The following is a 20,716-nucleotide window of genomic DNA, read 5'->3' as shown; positions in this document are numbered from 1 at the left end:
GGATATACATTAATTTCATCAAATAACTTGTTCATAATCACACTTAGTAGCAGGGCTTGGCCTAGTACCAGTTCGGGTATTTTGTATCCATGGCTCTTTGATGCCTGGTATGTTAAATGGAATAAGAGAATGTGAAGTGTACTTGATATTTTAGGTAAGTACTAATGACTGCAAATAGTTGAGCTTGTCTATTTTCCCCACTTGCAGCATATGTTGTTCTTTTGATGAAAAGAGAAGAATTTCTATGTGGAAAGGGCCAGACAAGGACTTGTGGTAAATGATTATTTTTTGTATAGCAGTTATCATACTGTTATCATACTGGTTAGAATAGACCAATGGTTCTCAATTCTATCTTTGGCCCCTTTTCTTAATAGATACATTGCAGTGACTCTTTAATATCCTGAAATGAAATGCACAGAACATATAACCTACCTAACATGATTTCAAAAAAAAATAAAATCAGCATAATGTCCTAAGCATAACATAAAGGATAAGATAAAATATATTAATTTATAACAAAAATTTTTTAAAAATATATTTTATTGATTTTTTACAGAGAGGAAGGGAGAGGGATAGAGAGTTAGAAACATAGATGAGAGAGAAACATCAATCAGCTGCCTCCTGCACACCCCCCAATGGGGATGTGCCCGCAAACAAGGTACATGCCCTTGACCGAATCGAACCTGGGACCCTTCAGTCCTCAGGCTGTCGCTCTATCCACTGAGCCAAACCAGTTAGGGCAACAAAATATTTTTAATATACAATTATTCGGGCAAAACTATACTAGAAAATAAAAGGTAGTAGTCAGATGCTTGCACCTATATCATGAATGTTAAAGCTACAAATGTAGACAGATACAGGTATGTTTTTCTGACAAATACCACAAGTACTTTGATATCAGTGATGTGATTTTCTGAAATGGAGAAAACTCTTGGTAAAGTTCTGTTTGTTTTTAATCCTCACCCAAGAATATGTTTTTATTAACTTTAGGGAGCGAGAGAAAAACCATTGATGTGAGAGAGAAATATTGATGGGTTGCCTCCCATACGCACCCTGATCAGGGGATCGAACCTGCAACCCAGGTATGTGCCCTGACCGGGAAGCAAACCCAAGACCCTTCAGTGCATAGGACTATGCTCCAACCAACTGAGCCATCAGGCCAGGGCTCTTGGTAAAGTCCTTAACAAAACAAAATATAGTGCCCATAATTTACTCAGTAACTTCATTTCTGAATTTCTGGAAAATATAACACAAACATATAAATAGGACAAAGGACCTTTTTGTTTACAAATAAAACACTTGGGTTTTGAGTTCTGATGACCATAAACAGATATTCATTTGTGTGAATGTTCAAGACATTTGAAAGTTTTGCAAGACAGGGTAAATCTTTTGTTTGTTTTGTTAATTTTCACCTGATGATATTTTTTCCATTGATTTTTTTTTTTTTTTTTGACAGAGTTGGAGGAGAGGGAGGGTGAGAAAGAGGGGGAGAGAGAGAGAGAAAAACATGGATGTGAGAGAGACACAGTGATTGGTTGCCTCCTGCACACGCATGGCAGGGTAATTCTTTTTTTTTTAAATATTTTTTTATTGATTTCAGAGAGGAACGGAGAGGGAGAGAGAGATAATCATTAATTGGCTGCCTCCTGCATGCTTCTTCCTGGAGATTAATTCACTTTTCTGTCACTGAAGCTTAACAAATTCCCATCTTCTATATAACTACATTGTTTGATGGTAGTTATCTGCCTTTTTAGGTTTCTGTCTGTGAGGCAGAAAGAGGATATTTATTAACTCAGCCACTGTGCTAATTGTTTTTCCACTGTTCTAATTTGTGTTTTCTTTCTTGCCCTTTATGTTCTAGGAGGGATGCCGGCCCAGGTTGGAATGCCAGGAAGTGGACCAGTGCCCATGGAACGAGCACAAGGTAAATAGGTAGTAATATCTGATTAATGTGAACTGGACTTGGAAATGTTCTATATCTGCACTAAGATGGCAATGTGGCAGCCACTATCCACATATACTTCAACATATTTGAATGTTAAAGTAATTTCAAATTGAAATTACGTAAAATCTAAAATTCAGTTCCATATTACAACTGCTCAATGGCCACATGGGGGGATACCCTACTGGATATTACAGATACAGATAATTTCTATCATTGCAGAAAATTCAATTTGACACCTCTGGTCTGTACTTTCCATCTAGTGATTCAGAACCCAGCTCTACAAGAATTGATGATGAAGCAAAGGATCCTTTGTTGCCATTTAATTCATATCACCTTTTCCTGATAGCCTATAATGATTCTACTGACATGTTCGCTCTTCCTCTATGGATATCTGTTGATTGAGTAAGGAATGTTAATAATGAGCATGTAATGTGTGGCTGATTATGTAGAAGACTAAATTGAAACCCCAGAGAATACTGGGAGGGGACCAAAGATCTGTGAAATCTACTTGATGGCAGTAACACTGGATACCACAGCATTAAGCACTACGAAATCTCCACATTAATTCTCTATGTTACTAGAGTTTGGAGAAAAAGAAAATGCAGTGGTTCAGTTAAAAACAACATTAGGAGGAGAGATAGTGAGAAAACAGGGAGCTAACAATAAAATTGAGTGCATACTATAGGTCAGGCACTTTAATTTTTATAAACAACCTTGTGAGTTAGGGAGCAGCACTTCAGTTTTCACGTAAAGAGATGGAAGCTCAGAGTTTTGAATCCCTTACTGAAGGGGACATGGTAAGTAAATACCGATATCTGAGTCACATGGACTGGACTTGGGGCACTCATCTTCTCTTCCAGCTAGTAAGTGACAGAGCTAAGATTCTAAAGTCTCTGATCCTAGAATCCTCTTTTTGTCAATCCTTACCACCTCTATTAACTTCCAAAATATTTTCTTTGGACAAGCATAGAGAAGCTTAAGTTATTCTTAGCATATGGCCTGTAAGCAAAACCTATTTTTAAGCAAAATATTAAGAAATAGGATTATATACTTACTCCTTGTCTATATACGCTGGGGTTGGTTACTGAAGTGACAACTAATAAACTTGTCAGATGGTTGATAGTAGGACAAGCTCTTGGCTAAATACTTCATCTGAGTATTCCATGCTTTTGTGCAATTGTGCCCCACCCCCCTCAGCTAATCAGTAGATTATGTATAAACCTTAAGTATTTTTGCAGTAGTGTGAAGGAATTGGGGTTTCAGTCATACTTTTACCTCCGCCGAGCCATAATTCAAGCTATAGCTTTTTAATATATACTTCCACAAGACATCTTCCTTTCTGCTATAGTTATCTTCATTTTTCTGGTCAAAAGTTAACAGGGAAATGGCTCGAGTTTTGAAGGCATCTCAAGGCTGTCTTCATGAAGAGACAAAGTGAGATGAGTTTCCCTTCATGGTTTTCCTTCAGTATCCAGCAGAGGAAGCAAGAATCTTTCCATTTATACCTAGTTTGTCTTTTCCTGTTTCTTTGGCACATTTATAATGGCGAAAGGAGACCGTGAGATGTTTAAGAAGATACTTCCTCTTGCCTTCTGCCACCTTTGTTTAGTGTTAGTGCTTTTGTCATCTCATTAGTCTTTGTTTGCTGTTGTCATGGTGTTTGTTTATAATGAAAGACTTGCAGTGACAGAGTATTTCTTGAGGAATGATGCTTTCTTTCCTTGTCTAAAGATCATTTACTGTATTTCCCCATTTGGTACTTCGGTTATGGGCCTCTCCAGAATAAATCTTGCCTTCACATTCAGTATAAGTTATTTTATTTTTACATATGAAATATGTTTATACTCTTTACCTAAATAGAAATTCAAAACCATCCTTTTTATATTTTCTTTTCTAAGGAGATTTAGGGGGAATCATAGTAGCAGAGGTGAAAATGGAAAGTGGCTGGTTATTCCTGCCCCAGTAAAATCAGTGTCCCACAGGCTTCCGCTTTGGAAGCAGTCTGATGAAAGCAGAACCAAAGATGCTAACATAGTTTAGGAAGATTTTATAGCCTAGGCAAACTAATGAACTCTTGACTTTTTAACTCACACATATAAATCTCCAGTGTCTGTATGTGTATGTCTCTGCATGCATGTTCAAGCTATTTTAAGTGTCTGCTCTTTCTCCTTTTCAACTTACTGCTTACCTAGGAACCCTACAGCACTCGCCTGTGGGACCCGCCGGGCCTGCATCAATTGAGCGAGTTCAAGGTACCCATTGTATCTGTGGGTTTCCTTTGGCTTGTGTGTTCAGGGTGGGACATTGAGAGAGGACAAGGGCTGCTTGTCAGTCATCCTCACATTCAGAACCCAAAAGGGTAGTGTTTTGGGTTTTTGTTTTTAAATTTTTTCCTGTTGGAGCCACAAGCCTAAGATTGACCTCTTCACACAGGGCAGAGAACATGGATGATATGGGCATCTGTCCGAGGCTGTACTCCCTCCCTACTGGTGTCAGGAGGCTTGGATGGAATAGCAGTCTGTAAGGAGACAGCAGGTTCTTGCAGAGCCACGGCAGTGTTCACATATTCCGAGACCCTACCTCTTTTTTGTGACTCTGGTCCTTGAACTAGGGTTGATTATGAGGGAAACCATAAGTTTCTTCAGGTTGCAGTGCTAGTCCTTGGCAGGTTGCTCCCCAGTTTGCTCTTTATATAATTCCATCCATACCTCTGACATGGCACAGATTCTGCTTACACCCTGCTTCTGTTCTTGAACTGCAAGAGGAGTCTTCTGTGGTGAGGTTTCACCCACTCTAAGGTGTCTAAATTATGTTGTCAGTGGTGTATAGAGTCATTTCTTGTTTCCTTGTGTCCTTCACAGCAGTAACTCCCCATTTGTTTCCCTGTCAGTGCCGATGCAAGACCCCAGAGCAGCTATGCAGCGTGGGCCCTTGCCTGCCAACGTCCCAACTCCTCGAGGTCTGTTAGGAGATGCTCCAAATGACCCACGTGGGGGCACTTTACTTTCTGTAACTGGAGAGGTAGAGCCTAGGTAAGCAATGACACGGAAGGAAAAGCTTAGAGGAATCAGAATTTTCCCTTGCTTTGAGAACAAAGTCTTTCCATACCAGTTATGCCTCTTGGCTGCTATTCAAGACTAAGCACTTCTCCTTGGACAGAACTGTGTACTTGAGTATGTCATTTTGAACTAACCATGACAGCTTGCATCTTCAGAAGTTACAAATTCTAGCATACATACCCAGGCCGGAAAAACTTATATTGCTTATTATTAGTAGTAATATTAATAATGGCAGTAATAATCATACTAAAACAATTTATATTAATGAGAATTATGCCTCTGACTCTACTTTGAGTACTGAATTTGGATCATCTCATTAAATCCACATGAACCTGTGAGGTTGATATAATATCAGTCCCATTTTACAGATGAAGAAGCCAAGGCATAGAGAAGTTAAGTAAATGGGCCCAAGATCACACAGCTAATAAGTGATGGAGCCTAGATTTGAACCCATATGTTAACAGTGTTCTTAAGCACTATACTGCATACTCATTATACATAATGGATATCCACTTTAAGTCCTCTTTAATTATGAGTACCCTGACCAAATATGAAATTCTAGAATATGTTGATATATATCTCTATAGCTTTTTTTTCAATCTGTTTGGTGTTATTCTCTTAGCATTCATAGACTGGTGTTTACATAAGTTCTTTGTCTGATTTTTATTTACTGATCTCTGGTTGATACTTTTGTCTTATTTTTAGGTTCTGTTTTAAAATAAAATAATTTTTTCCATCTGTAGAGGTTACCTGGGACCACCTCATCAGGGTCCACCCATGCACCATGTCCCTGGCCATGACAGTCGTGGCCCGCCCCCACATGAGATGAGGGGAGGGCCATTAGCCGAGCCCAGACCTCTAATGGCAGAGCCAAGAGGACCCATGCTAGATCAGAGGGGTCCACCTTTGGATGGCAGAGGTAAGGGCAGACCACATCACAACATTGACTGGTAGTTGTGGGTTGATGATAAAGCCAGCTATCTTGGGCTCTAATCTGGGATAAAGAATGCTGGGGTAATAGGGTTAGCAGGCATTTTTAAGTTTTATCTGCAAATCTGAGAAATTGGGGAGGAGAAAGCAGTCTCCTGTAATTGGGGCGGGGGGGGGGGAATGTGGCTAGAGGAATTGATTTCTGTCTTTCTTAGGTTGTTGATTCTTCTTGCAGTAAAGGTGAATAGCTACACAGTGGTTTTCTTGGACCTTACTTTATAGGTGGAAGAGATCCCCGAGGCATGGACACACGAGGGATGGAGGCACGAGCCATGGAGGCAAGAGGATTAGATGCCAGAGGATTGGAGGCCCGTGCGATGGAGGCACGTGCAATGGAGGCCCGTGCGATGGAGGCCCGTGCAATGGAGGCCCGTGCAATGGAAGTCAGAGGGATGGAGGTCAGAAGCATGGATCCAAGGGGCCCAGTCCCTGGCCCTAGAGGCCCTATACCTAGTGGAATCCAGGGTCCCAATCCAATTAACATGGGGGCAGTTGGCCCCCAGGGATCCAGACAGGTATGTATGACACATTCACTTCTGGCTTCTATGTGAAATCTTGATCTATTCTGGAACTGATTATTGAGCCTGATTACTACTGCTTTATTTGATTTGGGCTATTTCACAGCTTGTTAGAAAGGGAAGATTAGAATCTCCCTTCCTGTAGTTTCTCTGTCCCTTAGGATAGTGATTTCTGATTAACAGGATTATAGTCCAAGAGAGCAACCTTGTCTCACAATTTCAGGAGCTTTTCCATTCAGAGCAGATAAAGAGTATATCTGGGACCTGGCCGGGTAACTCAGTTGATTAGAACATTGTCCCAATATGCCAAGGTTGAGGGTTTACTCTCCGGTCAGGGCACATACAAGAATCAACCAATGAATGCATAATAAGTGGAACAACAAATCCCCCTCTCTCTCCCTCTTTCTCTCCTCTCTCTCTCCCTCTCTCCCTTTCTAAAAATCTTTAAATTAAAAAATTATTTTTAAAAGATCATATCCATAGAATCTAGACATGGGTCATTTGAAAAACTCCTAAACGATTCTAATGCGCAACCCTTAAGAGCCACTGCACTAGAGTATATGAAGAGTTCTTAGTGGCCATTTAGATAATCTTCGGTTTGCAGAAACCTGTTTTAATTTTCTTTCATTGCATAGCCTAAGTGAACAGTGAGTATGAAAAGCAGTTTACTAATGCTCACCTTAAAACCTGTGGAACTGAATTTTTTACCTCTGCTTTCTTTTTTGTCTCCAGCTATGAGAGCATATGTTTGTCTTTGATTGTCTGTGTGTTGTCATCTCCTTCCTCTTCACCCCAGTTGGTTGTGTGATGGTGTTTTTCTTCCCTGAGTTTTTATATGCTAGAACCTTCATCTCACTCTAGCCCCTACCCCATTCTTTTTCCTATATGTGTCTGCCTCCTTTCTCTACGTAGTTCTGTCTCTCTTTTCCCTTTCATATGCTTCTGTGCCTTCCTCCCCTCCTCTGTGAGTGTGTGTATGAGAGAGAGAAACAGAGAGAGAGAGAGAATGTCAGAACTGAAATGGAACATGTCAGTCATCCAGTTCTCTCATTTTGTAGGTTTGGAAACTGAAACCCAAGAATTCAGGTGACTTACCTAAATTCACACAGCTAAAAAGTGGCAGAGCAAAGAATAGGATCCCCTATTTTTTCCACTGTACCACTCTGTCCTGTTACCTGCATGTTGTGTATGTGTATATGTGTGTCTACCCCCCTCTTTAACATGAAATATGAGAGTGTTGTTTCTGGTATGTGTAGAAGAAAACTGTAACCTGTCATTTCTCAAGTTGTATTTTTTAAAAATGTGTTCATGGACCTCGATGTTTATTGTGCCCTCTATGGTCAGTAGCCTCATAATAAAAATGGTTTTATGTGTTCATTCAGTCATCCAACAAATATTTATTGAGCACCTACTCTATACCAAAGAGAACTATAGGTAATAAGGATATAGTGTTGTGAAAAAAGAAGTCCCTGTTCTTATGGACTTCCATTCTAGTTGGGGAGACAGACAGCAAATAACTACATGATGTGTTTAGATAATTCTGTTGATAATTCTGTGGAGAAAGACACTGAAAATAGTGGTTGGAAGACTGTTTCTAGATGATGTCTTGCTTCTTTATCTCTGCTAGTGGTTGAAATCATTATTCTGTAATATTAGGCTTATATAGTTTCCATTAGTAGATTCTATAAAGCTAATTAGATCTGAGGTAGTGAAAATAAAAATTTTATGTTCTAACCTTTTTAAAAATGGTTTGAATCCATGTGTACACGTATAATTAAATATCTAAAATACATTCACTCATATATAATAGATATACAATAAGAACCTCACTTCTTCCCCTGTACCTGTCTCCCCTGTAACCCCCATCTTCTATAGATAATTGCTTTTATTAGATTTTTAATGTATCATTCTAGCAAATAATATATATTCTTATTTTTTCAAATATGAATATACATATATATTTTTTCCTTTTGCTGTTCTGTGCCTTGTTTTTTACTTAACAGTATATATCCTTAATTGAGCATTTTAAATCAGATTTTAAAATTACCTCCATAACACATAAATTGGAAAGTCATCAGTAAAAGGATTATTATTGCTAGAGGAATTATATAACTTCGCATCAAACAGGGACACATTTGAGAGTGAGAGTGCTGTCAGTATTTACTCTGACAGAAGCATAAACTGGGACTGTCTTGGGCAAACCTAGATGTGTAGTCACCCATATTATTGCCTGCCTGGAATAGGTGCTCCTGGAAACTTTACATGGCAATTAGTGAATGATTAGATCACATTACAATACTTCAAATTAGTATTGACTGAAGCTTCAGAAAGGTTGTTCTTGAAGATGTTTCAGGTCTATAACAGATTATGAAAGTTCAGACTCATCTGCGGATTCAGTATCAATAAAGACCAGGAATTGATAATATTTTAGCAAGCTGTATAAAGTCGTACTAATGCTTCATCTCTCTAGTGTCTAGTGAGTTAATGTATGTAAATGAATGTTGTAGATAATAGAACTATTCTACCAAATTTTTAACTAGTCAAATGAAAAGTAACTTTGTGTATTTTGTTTCCTTCCTTTCTTAAACAAAATACAAAAACTTATTTTAATCATTTTGACTACTCAAGGTCACCATTAAATGTATCCATTATTGAACATGCTGTAATAGAAAGCAGAGTTATTTCCTGTTTGGTTTCTAGTTTCCTTCACTCTCAGGCTGTCACCTGGCTCCTCATATTGCTGTTGTGGTATCTGCTCCTAACAGTCTATCCTCATTTCTTCTATGCTTTGCTGCTTCTAATCTGCTGGGGAAGCAAGTAACAAGTTTGCTAACAATTATGTTTAATAAGAGTACCTAAACTCTAGGTGAATACCTGAATGTAAACATAACTTCAGCATAGGGATTATTTAAGTTATTCTAGGTGCTCTGAGGCCTATTCCTGGGTTCTGATAGTTTTCAAAGATTGAACTCACCAAAGATCTTAAATATCAATAAGTATGTTATAATTGCACTTTGTTCTTTTAATTTGGGTCAGTCATATATATTTCTTGGTATGCATTTAGCATCTGCTGCATATTCTCTCTGGAAAGTTACAAAAAAACAAATGTTGGGCTAATAGCAGTCTTCTCCCCAGAGGCCTTTCCATCTCCTTTCTGCCTCTGCCATTAGGATCGTCTCTGCCTTACTTGTGGGATAGGGCCCTTTGGGATGAACAACCTATGTTTGATTGAACTAGAGGTAGGCGGTATCCCTGTGAATGTAGCTTCCCCAGTGGACCAGCATCCATTATCTCTAAAATCTGTCAGCTTTCATTTCTGTTTCCACTGAACACTACTTTCCAGGATGCTCTGTTTTCTCTGTGCTTATGTGGCTGAATTTTGCTTGATTTGATGGTATCCAGTTGTGCTATGTGGTATTTGTTGATGCTGGAGCTGTTGTAAGCAAATGTATCTAACATGTTAATTGATCTCTGCCTAAACCCTGCCTTCTGCGGTTGCTAACAGTAAGAAATGATCTTCAGAATCATTAATTTGCTTTTCTTACTCATATCCATACTCAGATCATATTTTTAAACATTGCTGTTACTGGATTCTGTCTGCCTATATGAGACATTGCAAAAATCTCTTTCCTCATCTCTCTTTGTGCACGTAGGTCCCAGTCATGCAGGGGGCAGGCATGCAAGGAGCCAATATGCAGGGTGGAGGCCAGCCTGGTGGCTTTAGTCCTGGCCAGAACCAAGTCACTCCACAGGACCATGAGAAGGTAAACAATCCTGCCCGATTGCCTCCGTGTGCACAAATTCTTTTGACTCCTGTTTTTAGTTAACATGTGCGAGTCCTGGATTTTCAGAGTCCCTTTGGAAGTGGTGTTTACTCTTAGAACTCTTTATGATCTTATTAACCTGAAAATTTATGAGTCAGTCCTAAAATCCTTAAATGGATGTATTTAAATGGAAGCTTATCTTACATTTCAGACTCATCTGCCAATAGCAGTTTTTGTGTGCAGGCCAGATAGACCTGGAAATCCAGATCTCTTTCTTCTCCCCCTTTCTACCTTCTCCCTGAAAAACAGTAGCAGATCCCCTACAACTATATTTCTGTTTCTATATTTGACCATTGTGGGGAACTCATGTCTGCTGGACGGGCTGAAACTTGAGAAAAGGAGAGACGTTCAAAATGATGAAAAACTGAAAACTTCCCAGGGCTCACAGATACCACTCTAGTCTGCAAGAACTTTGGGTTCCAAAGATGTCTGTTTTGAGTCTTCTAATCTTAGATATTGTTGTGCTTGTGCTTTTCATTATGCTTTTTCTCACCAGCTGCTATTGTTGTTTTTGTTTGTTTATTTGGTTTGGGTTGATTTGTGGAGGGCTGTTTTCTGTGTGTGAAATATCCTTTCTTTTTGGCCAAAGCGGGTGTGGTGTTTTGTGGGGTTTTTTAAACTGCCATCATTAAAACTCACTACCTTTCTTTTTGTCTTCACAGGCTGCTTTGATCATGCAGGTTCTTCAACTGACTGCAGACCAGATCGCCATGCTGCCTCCCGAACAGAGGCAGAGTATCCTGATCTTAAAGGAACAAATACAGAAGTCCACTGGAGCACCTTGAAAGGTGAGCAGACTTACCTGGCCTGAGTCCGGCAAAAATTTTGTGCATTTGGGATATATACTGCAACCCTAAGCAACAAGACTCTCCTGATATCAAGATTCTCTGCAGTCTGCTCCTCTTGGCAAGATTCTCTCCACCCTTCAGTAGGTCAGCTCCTATCAGGACAACAGAAGGCTACAGAGCATTTGTTCAGCTATTGAATTTGGTGTAATCTTTTTTAACCTTTCTTTCCTAATGGCAAAAGTAACATGCAATGAATTTAGCCAAATTAATCAAATAGAGAAACATAAAAAATTCAGGATAAAAAGCTCTGCTTCCTTAATTTCGATTTCCAGACATAACCTTTATTTCTTCTTAATTTCTTTATTAAGGTATTACATATGTGTCCTTATCCCCCCTTTGCCCCTCCCACTCATGCCCTCACCCCTGTTGTCTTTGTCCATTGGTTAGGCTTATATGTATGCATACAAGTCCTTTGGTTGATCTCTCCCCCTTAACCCCGCCCTCCCCTACCTTCCCTCTGAGGTCTGACGGTCTGATCGATGCTTCTCTGTCTCTGGATCTGTTTTTGTTCATCAGTTTATGTTGTTCAGTATATTCCGTAAATGAGTGAGATCATGTGATATTTATCTTTCTCTGACTGACTTATTTCACTTAGCATAATGCTCTCCAGTGTCATCCATGCTGTTGCAAATGGTAAGAATTCCTTCTTTTTTAAAAAAATATATTTTATTGATTTTTTACAGAGAGAAAGGGAGAGGGATAGAGAGTTAGAAACTTCAATGAGAGAGAAACATCGATCAGCTGCCTCCTGCACACTCCCTACTGGGGATGTGCCCACAACCAAGGTACCTGCCCTTGACCAAAGTCGAACCTGGGACCCTTGAGACCGCAGGCTGATGCTCTCTCCACTGAGCCAAACCGGTTAGGGCAAGAATTCCTTCTTTTTTTACCGCAGCGTAGTATTCCATTGTGTAGCTGTACCATGGTTTTTTAATCCACTCATCTGCTGATGGACACTTAGACTGTTTCCAAATCTTAGCTATGATAAATTGTGCTGCTATGAACATAGGGGTGCATATATCCTTTCTGATTGGTGTTTCTAGTTTTTTGGGATATATTCCTAGAAATGGGATCACTGGGTCAAATGGGAGTTCCATTTTTAGTTTTTTGAGGAAACTCCATACTGTTTTCCACAATGGCTGCATCAGTCTGCATTCCCACCAGCAGTGCATGAGGGTTCCTTTTTCTCCGCATCCTTGCCAGCAGTTGTCGTTTGTTGATTTGTTGATGATAACCATTCTGACAGGTGTGAGATGGTACCTCATTGTCGTTTTGATTCGCATCTCTCAGATAATTAGTGACTTTTGAGCAGACATAACCTTTAAATATAGTTTGGTATATATCCTTCCAGAATCAGTTGTGTTATTTTATTCCAAACTGTCCCATCAAAATGGGAAAAATACAAAGCATTTCAGTAAAATGTATAAATGTTTTAGTTTCCAGTATTTATTTTATATTAAATATTTAGAGATTGAACTATTACAGCACATAATTAAGGTAGTGAATTTCCACCATCATCATCAGTCCCTATACATTTGAGAGATGGCTGTACATTGCTGCCCTTATTTTTCTTTCTCATCAGTCAGGTAAAAGAGATCATAACCATGGGACCTAACTTGATTACATGTATTGGTGTTTCCTTTAAAAAATATTTCCCCAACAACTTCTATTTCATAACTAATTCTGTTTTCTAAAAACAGTTTAAAATTCACATTGTCCCAATACTAGCTGGGATATCACAGTTTGAATTTCTACTTTTTACCCCCTTCATATTATAATTTTCACCCATGTATCATCATATAATAGTGAACTCATTTACACTAATTAGCAGTCTTTGCTAAATACATTGTATTTTAATCCATACTTGTAATGTCATTAAAACATCTGGACTGGAAATAAACATCATATCTGTCATAGATGAATGGCTAGCTAGACTTTTGGTATGACCAGTACTTTCTTTTTTTTTAATTTTTATTTTACTTATTTTTTTTTTTGTTAATCCTCACCCAAGACTAGTTTTCCATTGATTATTACAGTAGAAGGGAGAGAGAGGAAAAAAAATCGATGTGTGAGAGACACATCAATTGATTGCCTCCTGCACACACCCCATTTGGGCCTGGGGGTCAAACCTTCAACTCAGGTACATGCCCTTAACTGGGAATGGAACCAGTGACCCTTTGGTTCAAGAGACGACACTCTAACCACTGAGTGCACACTGGCCAGGGTAGTACTTTAATTTTGTAGTTCACATACCCAATACATTCTATTTTTTTTTTCAGTAAAAGTATAGAGTACCTATTGTATTCAGAGGAACAGATAAAAAGAACTTCCTCTCTTTTACTTTTCCTAATTTATTTATGCTAGAGGAGGCATTTCCTATAATGTGAGGAAATTATTATTTTGGGGTAATGGAGGTAGATATGTTTCTGAAAATTCGTTCATTATACTTGTGAGATATCTCAATTCAAAGCCTTGCACATAAACCACAGGACAAGGTTTTTTTTTGTTTTACCTTTTATTTTTAAGTAATTGTAAATTCACAGGAAGTTAGAAAAATAGTACCTTATGTACCCTTCCAGCTTTTTGGTCTGCAGTACAAAACCAAGAAGTCAACATTGGCACATTACTGCTAACTAGACTATAGATAGACCTTACTCAATTTAACCATTTTTTTAAAAGCTATATTGATTTCTGTGCATGTAGTTCTATGCAATTTATTTTTTTGTCTTATTTCTTTATTTAAATTTATTTTAAATATATAAAATTTAAACATATACAAAAGTAGGGAGACTAGAATAATAAACTCCCAGGTACCAGCTTCAACATGATCAAGTCTTAGCCAATCAATCATGTTTCCTCTTTTCCTTTACTCATGCTCCCCTGATACCCCAATCCAGGTTATATATATTTTTTGAATAACAACTTTACTGAAATATAATTCACATACTATACAAATTACCTATTTAAAGCTTTTTATTCAATGTAGTCATAGAATTGCAATCATTACCACAATCAATTTTAAGACTTTTCATCACCCCAAAAAGAAACTCCATACTCTTTAGTTATCACCTCCTGTCCCCAGATTTATCTCTTCCCCCAGCTATAATCAACCACTAATCCATTTTCTGTTACTACAGATTTGCCTACTATGGACATTTCATTAAATGGAATCATACATTATGTTGTTTTTGTGACTGGCTCCTGTTATTTGTATAATGTTTCAAGGTTTATCCATCTTGTGGCATATATCAGTACTTTACTTATTTTTATTGTCAGATGATACTCCACTGTATGGATATGCTACATTTTAATTAGTCATTCATCAGTTGATGGACATTGAGTTCTACTTTTCGGCTATTATGAATAATGCTACTAAGAACATTTGTGTATAAGAACATTCATGCACAAGTGAACATATGTGTTCATTTCTCTTGGGTTTATACCTAGGAGAGGCATTTCTGAGTCATACAGGAACTCTACACTTAACCTTCTGAGAAAATTCCAGATGGGTTTCCATAGCGGTGTACCACTTTACATCCCACCAGCAGTGTGCATAGGATTCCAATTTCTCCACATCTCCCCCACACACCTGTTATTATTTTTTCAGTTTTTTTATTTCAAGAAGGATTTTAAATATAATAATGTTGCATGCAGTTAACCTTAATATCTCAAGAAAAATGATTTTAAATGATAATGTTACATGCAACAAACCAATTATTTAAGAAAATGATCTTACATATAACATTACATGCAATAAAAATTAATATTTTAAGAATAAAGATACTTTAAGTATAATAATATTACCAAAACTGTACTAACATAGTATGATATCACAAAAGTTGTAGGAAATATTATAAACCTGCAAATAACAGGATTACTTCTATTATATTCTAGAATATTTTTCCCCCCTCTGGCTCTATTTTTGTTCATCAGTTTATGTTGTTCATTATATTCCACAAATGAGTGAGATTGTATGATATTTATCTTTTTCTGACTGGCTTATTTTGCTTAGCATGATGCTTTTAGAGTCTATTTTGTTGGATATGAGTATTGCTACTCCAGCTTTTTTTGCTTTTGTTTTGAGGTGGGTCTCTTCTAGACAGTATATAGTTGGGTCATGTTTTTGTATCCATTCAGCTACCCTACACCTTTTGATTAGAGCATTTAATCCATTTACATTTAATGTTATTAATGAGAGGTACTTATTTATAGCCACTTTAATTCTGTATGGCTAGGTTTCTCTCCCTGTTTCTTCTTCTCAGCAATCCCTTACAGCAATTCCCTTAGCATTTCTTATAATGCTGGCTTGGTGGTGATGAACTCCTTTAGCCTTTTCTTATCTAGTAAGCTCTTTATTTGACCGTCTATTTTGAATGATAGCCTTGCTGGATATAGTAATCTTGATCTCAGATCCTTGCTTTCTATTACGTTGAGTACTTCATGCTATTCCCTTCTGGCCTGTAGAGTTTCTGATGAGAAATCAGGTGTCAGCCTTATGTAAACTCCTTTGTAGGTAACACTTTTCTTTTGCTGCCTTTAAGATTCTCTCTTTGTCTTTAAATTTTGGCATTTTAATTATGATGTGTCTGTGTGTGGGTCTGTTTGAGTTCTTCTTGTTTGGGGTTCTCTGTGCCTCCTGAACTGGTGTGACTTTTTCCTTCACCAGATTAGGTAAGTTTTCTACCATTATTTCTTCAAACACCTCTATTCCTTTCTCTCTTTCTGCCTCTTCCAGCACACCTACTATCCTAATATTGTTACGTTTCACATTGTCCCACAGCTCCCTTAAGCTGTCCTCCTGTTTTTTAATTGTTTTTCTTTTTGGTTCTCTAATTGAGTGATATTTTCAACTCTGTCTTCTAATTCACTGATTCGATCCTTAGCTTCCCCTAATCTGCTATGTATTCCTTCCAATGTGTTCTTTATTTGTGGTATGTCATTCTTTATCTCAGACTGTTCTTTTTTCATAGTTACTATATCTTTTTTCATACTGTTGAGCATTTTTAACATCATTACTCTGAACTCTGTTTCAAATAAATTTCTTATCTCTGCTTCATTTATCTCTTCTTCTGGAGAATTCTCTAGTTCTTTCATTTGGAGGTTGTTCTTTGTCTCCTCATTTTGGCTATCTGTTTGGGTTTGTGACTATGTTTTAGGTATAGATCCTGTACACCTCACAATCTCTAGTGCAGGGCAGTGTTAAAGGCTATTTCTGACTAATTGAATCAGGCAAAGATTCAAAGCCTCTGTCTGCAGACTAATAGGATTCCAATTAAATTGCCCCAGGCAATCATCCTCGGGTGTGGTGAGTTTTGTTTTTTTTCTCCAACAGGGTGGGGCAGTTGTTTTTGCCTGGAGGCTAATTGTTATTTTTTTTAATATATTTTATTGATTTTTTACAGAGAGGAAGGGAGCGGGACAGTTAGAAACATTGATGAGAGAGAAACATCGATCAGCTGCCTCCTGCACACACCCCACTGGGGATGTGCCCTGCAACCAAGGTACATACATGCCCTTGACCGGAATCGAACCTGGGGTCCGCAGGCCGAATCTCTATCCACTGAGCCAAACTGGTTAGGGCCTAATTGTTATTTTTAATTTCTTAAGTGGCCTCGGGGCAAGGTGTTTTCCAATAGGGTGTGTCGACTGTCTTCCCCCCAGGCAAAGCAGATGTCTATGTGGGAAAGATGTCCTTCACTGTGTGAGGGAATGACAACCCAGGAAACCTGGGGTGTCTGCCTTCTGAACTCTATCCCCTGAATCCCCAGTCCTGGGTTCTGCTCTCACAGCTCCAGTCCACTTCACCCTCCCTCTGCCAGAGCACAAGGTGGGTGGCTGCACAGGGAATTTTTGTGCATTGGCCCTTCAAGAGGGTTCCCAAACTTTGAGCTGCCACTCCCTGGCAGACAGCACCCCACTGCTTTTCACAGCTAGATGTTATGTAGGTACCCTCCTCAGATTGGTGTTCTCTGCTGGGGAGCCCAGCTTCGGGATTAGATCCCAGAGTTCTCAGTGGCACCCCGCACATAGCTGAGATATCTCTCTGGGACTTCAGTTGCTGTCTGTGGGCGCCCGGCCAGCCCTTTCACGCTTTTGCCCCTCCTACCAGTCTCTATGTGGTCTCCACCTTCAGTCCTTGGGTATCAGGGTTCTCTCCTGTGAGTTTTCTGTTGATTATTCAGGAAGCCTTTCCATATTTCAGTTGTAATTCCAGCTTGTTCCTAGAAGCATGTCAGTGCAGCATCCTCCTACTCTGCGGCCATTTTTAATCTTTCTCTGTGCAATTTACACAGGCAAGGTTTTAATGTTTATTTTCTGGTATCTGTGCATGCTGTAGCCAAAGTATTGGCTCTCCCTCCATTGTGTACCTCACTACCTGTGATCCATCCCTGCTATCACTGACACACTTATATACCATTGCCATTAGAACACTGTTTCTCAACCACAGGCAATTTTGCCACCTACAGGACATTTTGAAATGTCTGGAGACATTTTTGGTTGCCACAGCTTTAGAAGGACGATGCTACTGGCATTCACTGGTAGAAACCAGAGTTGCTTCTAAACATCCTGTAATGTGCAGGACATCTTCCCATAAGAAAAACTTATATGGCCCCTAATGTCAATAGTGCTGAGGTTAAGAAGCCCTGCTGTAAAGGATGATTACTTTTGAGAGGCAGGAGGCAGACACCTTAGGAATCTGCCCCGGATGTTTTACTCTTGTGCATAGTCTCTCTCCCCAACTTTTTAATTTTTTTCCTGCTGTTTGGAGAAGAGAACTTTGTCTCCAATTCTAATGGCTTTCTCCCAACTTTTCCTTACAGGTTTTCAAAAATACCTGGCAACAAATATGGAAAATAATTCCATAACTTTGTTGAAATGTTGCAAAAAGATGACTTCTACATCCTAATCCTTGAATGACTCAAATTGGTGCCAGGTGGAGGATTCCCATCACCTCTCTCAGAACAAAACTAGATCATTCTGTTGTCTTAGTTTATATATTTTCTGTGACTTGAAATAAACTTTGAACACAGTTTTAGTATAATGCAAATTGATACACATGAACTTTTTGCTTTAAAAAGCTGAATACCAAGGGTGAAACCTTAATGTATTTTCTACCCTTACTGCAATATTGTACTTCAATGTTATATTGCCATAGTTCTGTTTTTATTAAGTTAACCATTTATTCTTCTTTATTATATTTGAGAATTTCTCAGAAACAAATTTTTCAGAAACTTAGTTTCTTCTTAGTCTGCTTCCTGTGGTAATAGTAAGATTTGCCCTTTGAGAACTTGCTAGAACTTCTGAGTCTACAGGAAGAAAATAACATGTGCTTAGAGCTATAAAATGATAAAAAGGCCAACAAAACAGAGAGCCTAGCAGAGTAATGTATTTAGTTTATAAAAATCCAAATATCAAAATGCATTTTTTGTCAATAGTAGGTCTATTTACATGCATAGTTCAGAGGTAAGACAAAAATGTATTAGCCACTGGTTCTAGTGTGTCAACAACACGAAACTGGACATTTCCTTCTCCCAAAACCCTTCAGTCTAGGTAGTCAACCTTAAAAGTTACAAAATCCACTGATTTTTCACATGTTCAAGATAAAATAAAAACTGAACAGCAATCAAATGCATAAAATGTATTTCATCCTACCTAAGTCACTAACCTATAGGCCTACCCTGTAACCAGATTTATTCTGGGAAATTAAAACAGAAAACCTTAAAACTTTTACATTCCTATTTATTTTAAGAGGACCAAATGTAGAGTGCAAGCAGATAAATATGGTTGTCTCCCCTGCCTGCTTCCTTGCAGATAGATATGAACATAATTAGTGCCCTAGCTCTGACTTATGGCTCTTTCAGCCTACTGTTCCTTTTCTCATAGTAGCGTTAAGGAGAAACATGATTTCTCTCCATCAGGCCAACCTCAAGAGGTTATGAGGTGCCTTAATAATTAGTAAAGTTCCACTGGAACTACTCGAGCCTATTTATATTCTCAGAATCCTACCCCCAGATTAGGAGTATGGTCAAGTGAATTAAAGCCTGCAATAGGCTTAGAGAATGTAATAGCATATTGCTTATATATCAAGCAAAAGAATGCAAAGATAATCAACTTTATGAGACACTGAAATTGAGAGATTTTCTACTCTGATATATAAACATTTACTATAAGAGTTTGCTGAATAAGATACTTCGTATTACAACCTAAGAAGAAAAACTTGCTCAAAACAGCTTAGGAGATTTCTAGGTGTCATGCACAGCCCGAAATTGGGCTTGGATGTTGATTATATGTAGGACTTATTATTATCATTACCTTTTCTGCCTACTTACATGAATAGTCTAGACCAGCAGTCGCCACCGTTTCGGACCTCACGGACCACCAGTGGTCCGCAGGCCACCGGTTGGTGACCGCTGTTAGACCTTGGTATGTTGATTTTAGCAGCAGTCATATCTTGGAAGTGTCAATACAATTTAGACATTGAGATCAAGAGTAAAGCCTCTCATTAGGAACTCATAAGATATTCAAGGAATACTAAGGTTCCAAACCAAACTCATTGAAAACCAAATTATCATTTGGTCAGCAGCTGTCTAATAAGAACCATATTGTCAAGGTTCCATTGTGCATGTTTCTAAAGCCTTATTAAATTTAGACAGCTGAAATCCAGGAAGTTGGCAACAGTAAGGGTACCCCAATCTATTCCTACAGAAACATCTGTTAGTACTTTTTACTAATGTCCAATTAATACATGAAACATAATTCACTACCATAAGATCTGGACTTACCTTTATTTTGTTCAGACTAGTGACTGAAAAATACTCCAAGTTACAAGTTATACAGGTTTCTGGATAATTAGAAACTATCATTTATTCATTTTTGGTCACTTAAAAAAAGAGAAAGAAATAGGTGCTGTAATGCTAATTCAGTAGAAACAGTCTTTTAAATCTGATGAATTGACTTTGGGCACAATGAAATGTGAGGTTTTTCCCTCTTTTAAAGGCCCTTGTCTTTTACTGATTCACTGTGACTACTAACATCCCGGAGCCAGGAGGATAGAAGAAATAAAAAAGCATTTTGACAGGAGAAAAAAGGCATTTGGCTTATGTCATTATGGGAATGATTCCCTAATGAATAAGTATGTCGGAGCAAAAAGATGTTATCAAAATTCTAAATTATCTTTTATTAAAACTAGAGATTAATACACCCCCTTAATAAAAATGGTGATAAAGAGCCCTGTTGACTAAATTGTCCTAAGATCAAATTCAAGTTTTTGCAATTATTTCCAACAGAACAATGCAAGCTAATGACTATAGCTGACTCTCAGTTATACAATTTCAGTTATGATTAGCATACTTTCAATATTTTCTTTCCCAAATGGAGACCCCAGATAAAGTAATAAAAGATGCATTCATTAAGCAAAGAAGAAAATCCTTTTTTTTGACAAGCAAAAATAAGTATAGCATAAATGGCTGTTCACACTGGATAAGACCATGTTTAAAAATAACAGTAAGACTGTTCATATTGTATATAGAAA

At 38.1% G+C, this 20,716-nt stretch overlaps 1 protein-coding gene across 4 annotated transcripts in view; it reads left to right on the top strand.

The window, feature by feature from the left end:
- The window catches only part of CSTF2 (cleavage stimulation factor subunit 2), a 28,221-nt gene extending 9,995 nt beyond the window's left edge, over positions 1–18,226 (top strand). Inside the window, exons 8-16 of one of the 4 annotated variants that reach the window (XM_036305402.1) lie at positions 208–273; positions 1,862–1,924; positions 4,138–4,197; positions 4,836–4,977; positions 5,748–5,923; positions 6,217–6,509; positions 10,166–10,276; positions 10,999–11,124; positions 18,006–18,226. In XM_036305402.1, coding sequence (XP_036161295.1) covers positions 208–273; positions 1,862–1,924; positions 4,138–4,197; positions 4,836–4,977; positions 5,748–5,923; positions 6,217–6,509; positions 10,166–10,276; positions 10,999–11,121 — 1,034 coding nt within the window. In that variant the 3' untranslated portion in view covers positions 11,122–11,124; positions 18,006–18,226. The remainder of the gene's footprint in view (positions 1–207; positions 274–1,861; positions 1,925–4,137; positions 4,198–4,835; positions 4,978–5,747; positions 5,924–6,216; positions 6,510–10,165; positions 10,277–10,998; positions 11,125–18,005) is intronic. The other 3 variants (XM_036305404.1, XM_036305403.1, XM_036305405.1) reach the window with 3 other exon arrangements.
- The last annotated feature ends 2,490 nt before the right edge of the window (positions 18,227–20,716 follow it).

This window comes from Myotis myotis, unplaced genomic scaffold, assembly GCF_014108235.1.
Source record: "Myotis myotis isolate mMyoMyo1 unplaced genomic scaffold, mMyoMyo1.p scaffold_m19_p_4, whole genome shotgun sequence".
Classification (NCBI taxonomy): domain Eukaryota; kingdom Metazoa; phylum Chordata; class Mammalia; order Chiroptera; family Vespertilionidae; genus Myotis; species Myotis myotis.
This window is presented reverse-complemented; position numbering and strand designations above follow the sequence as displayed.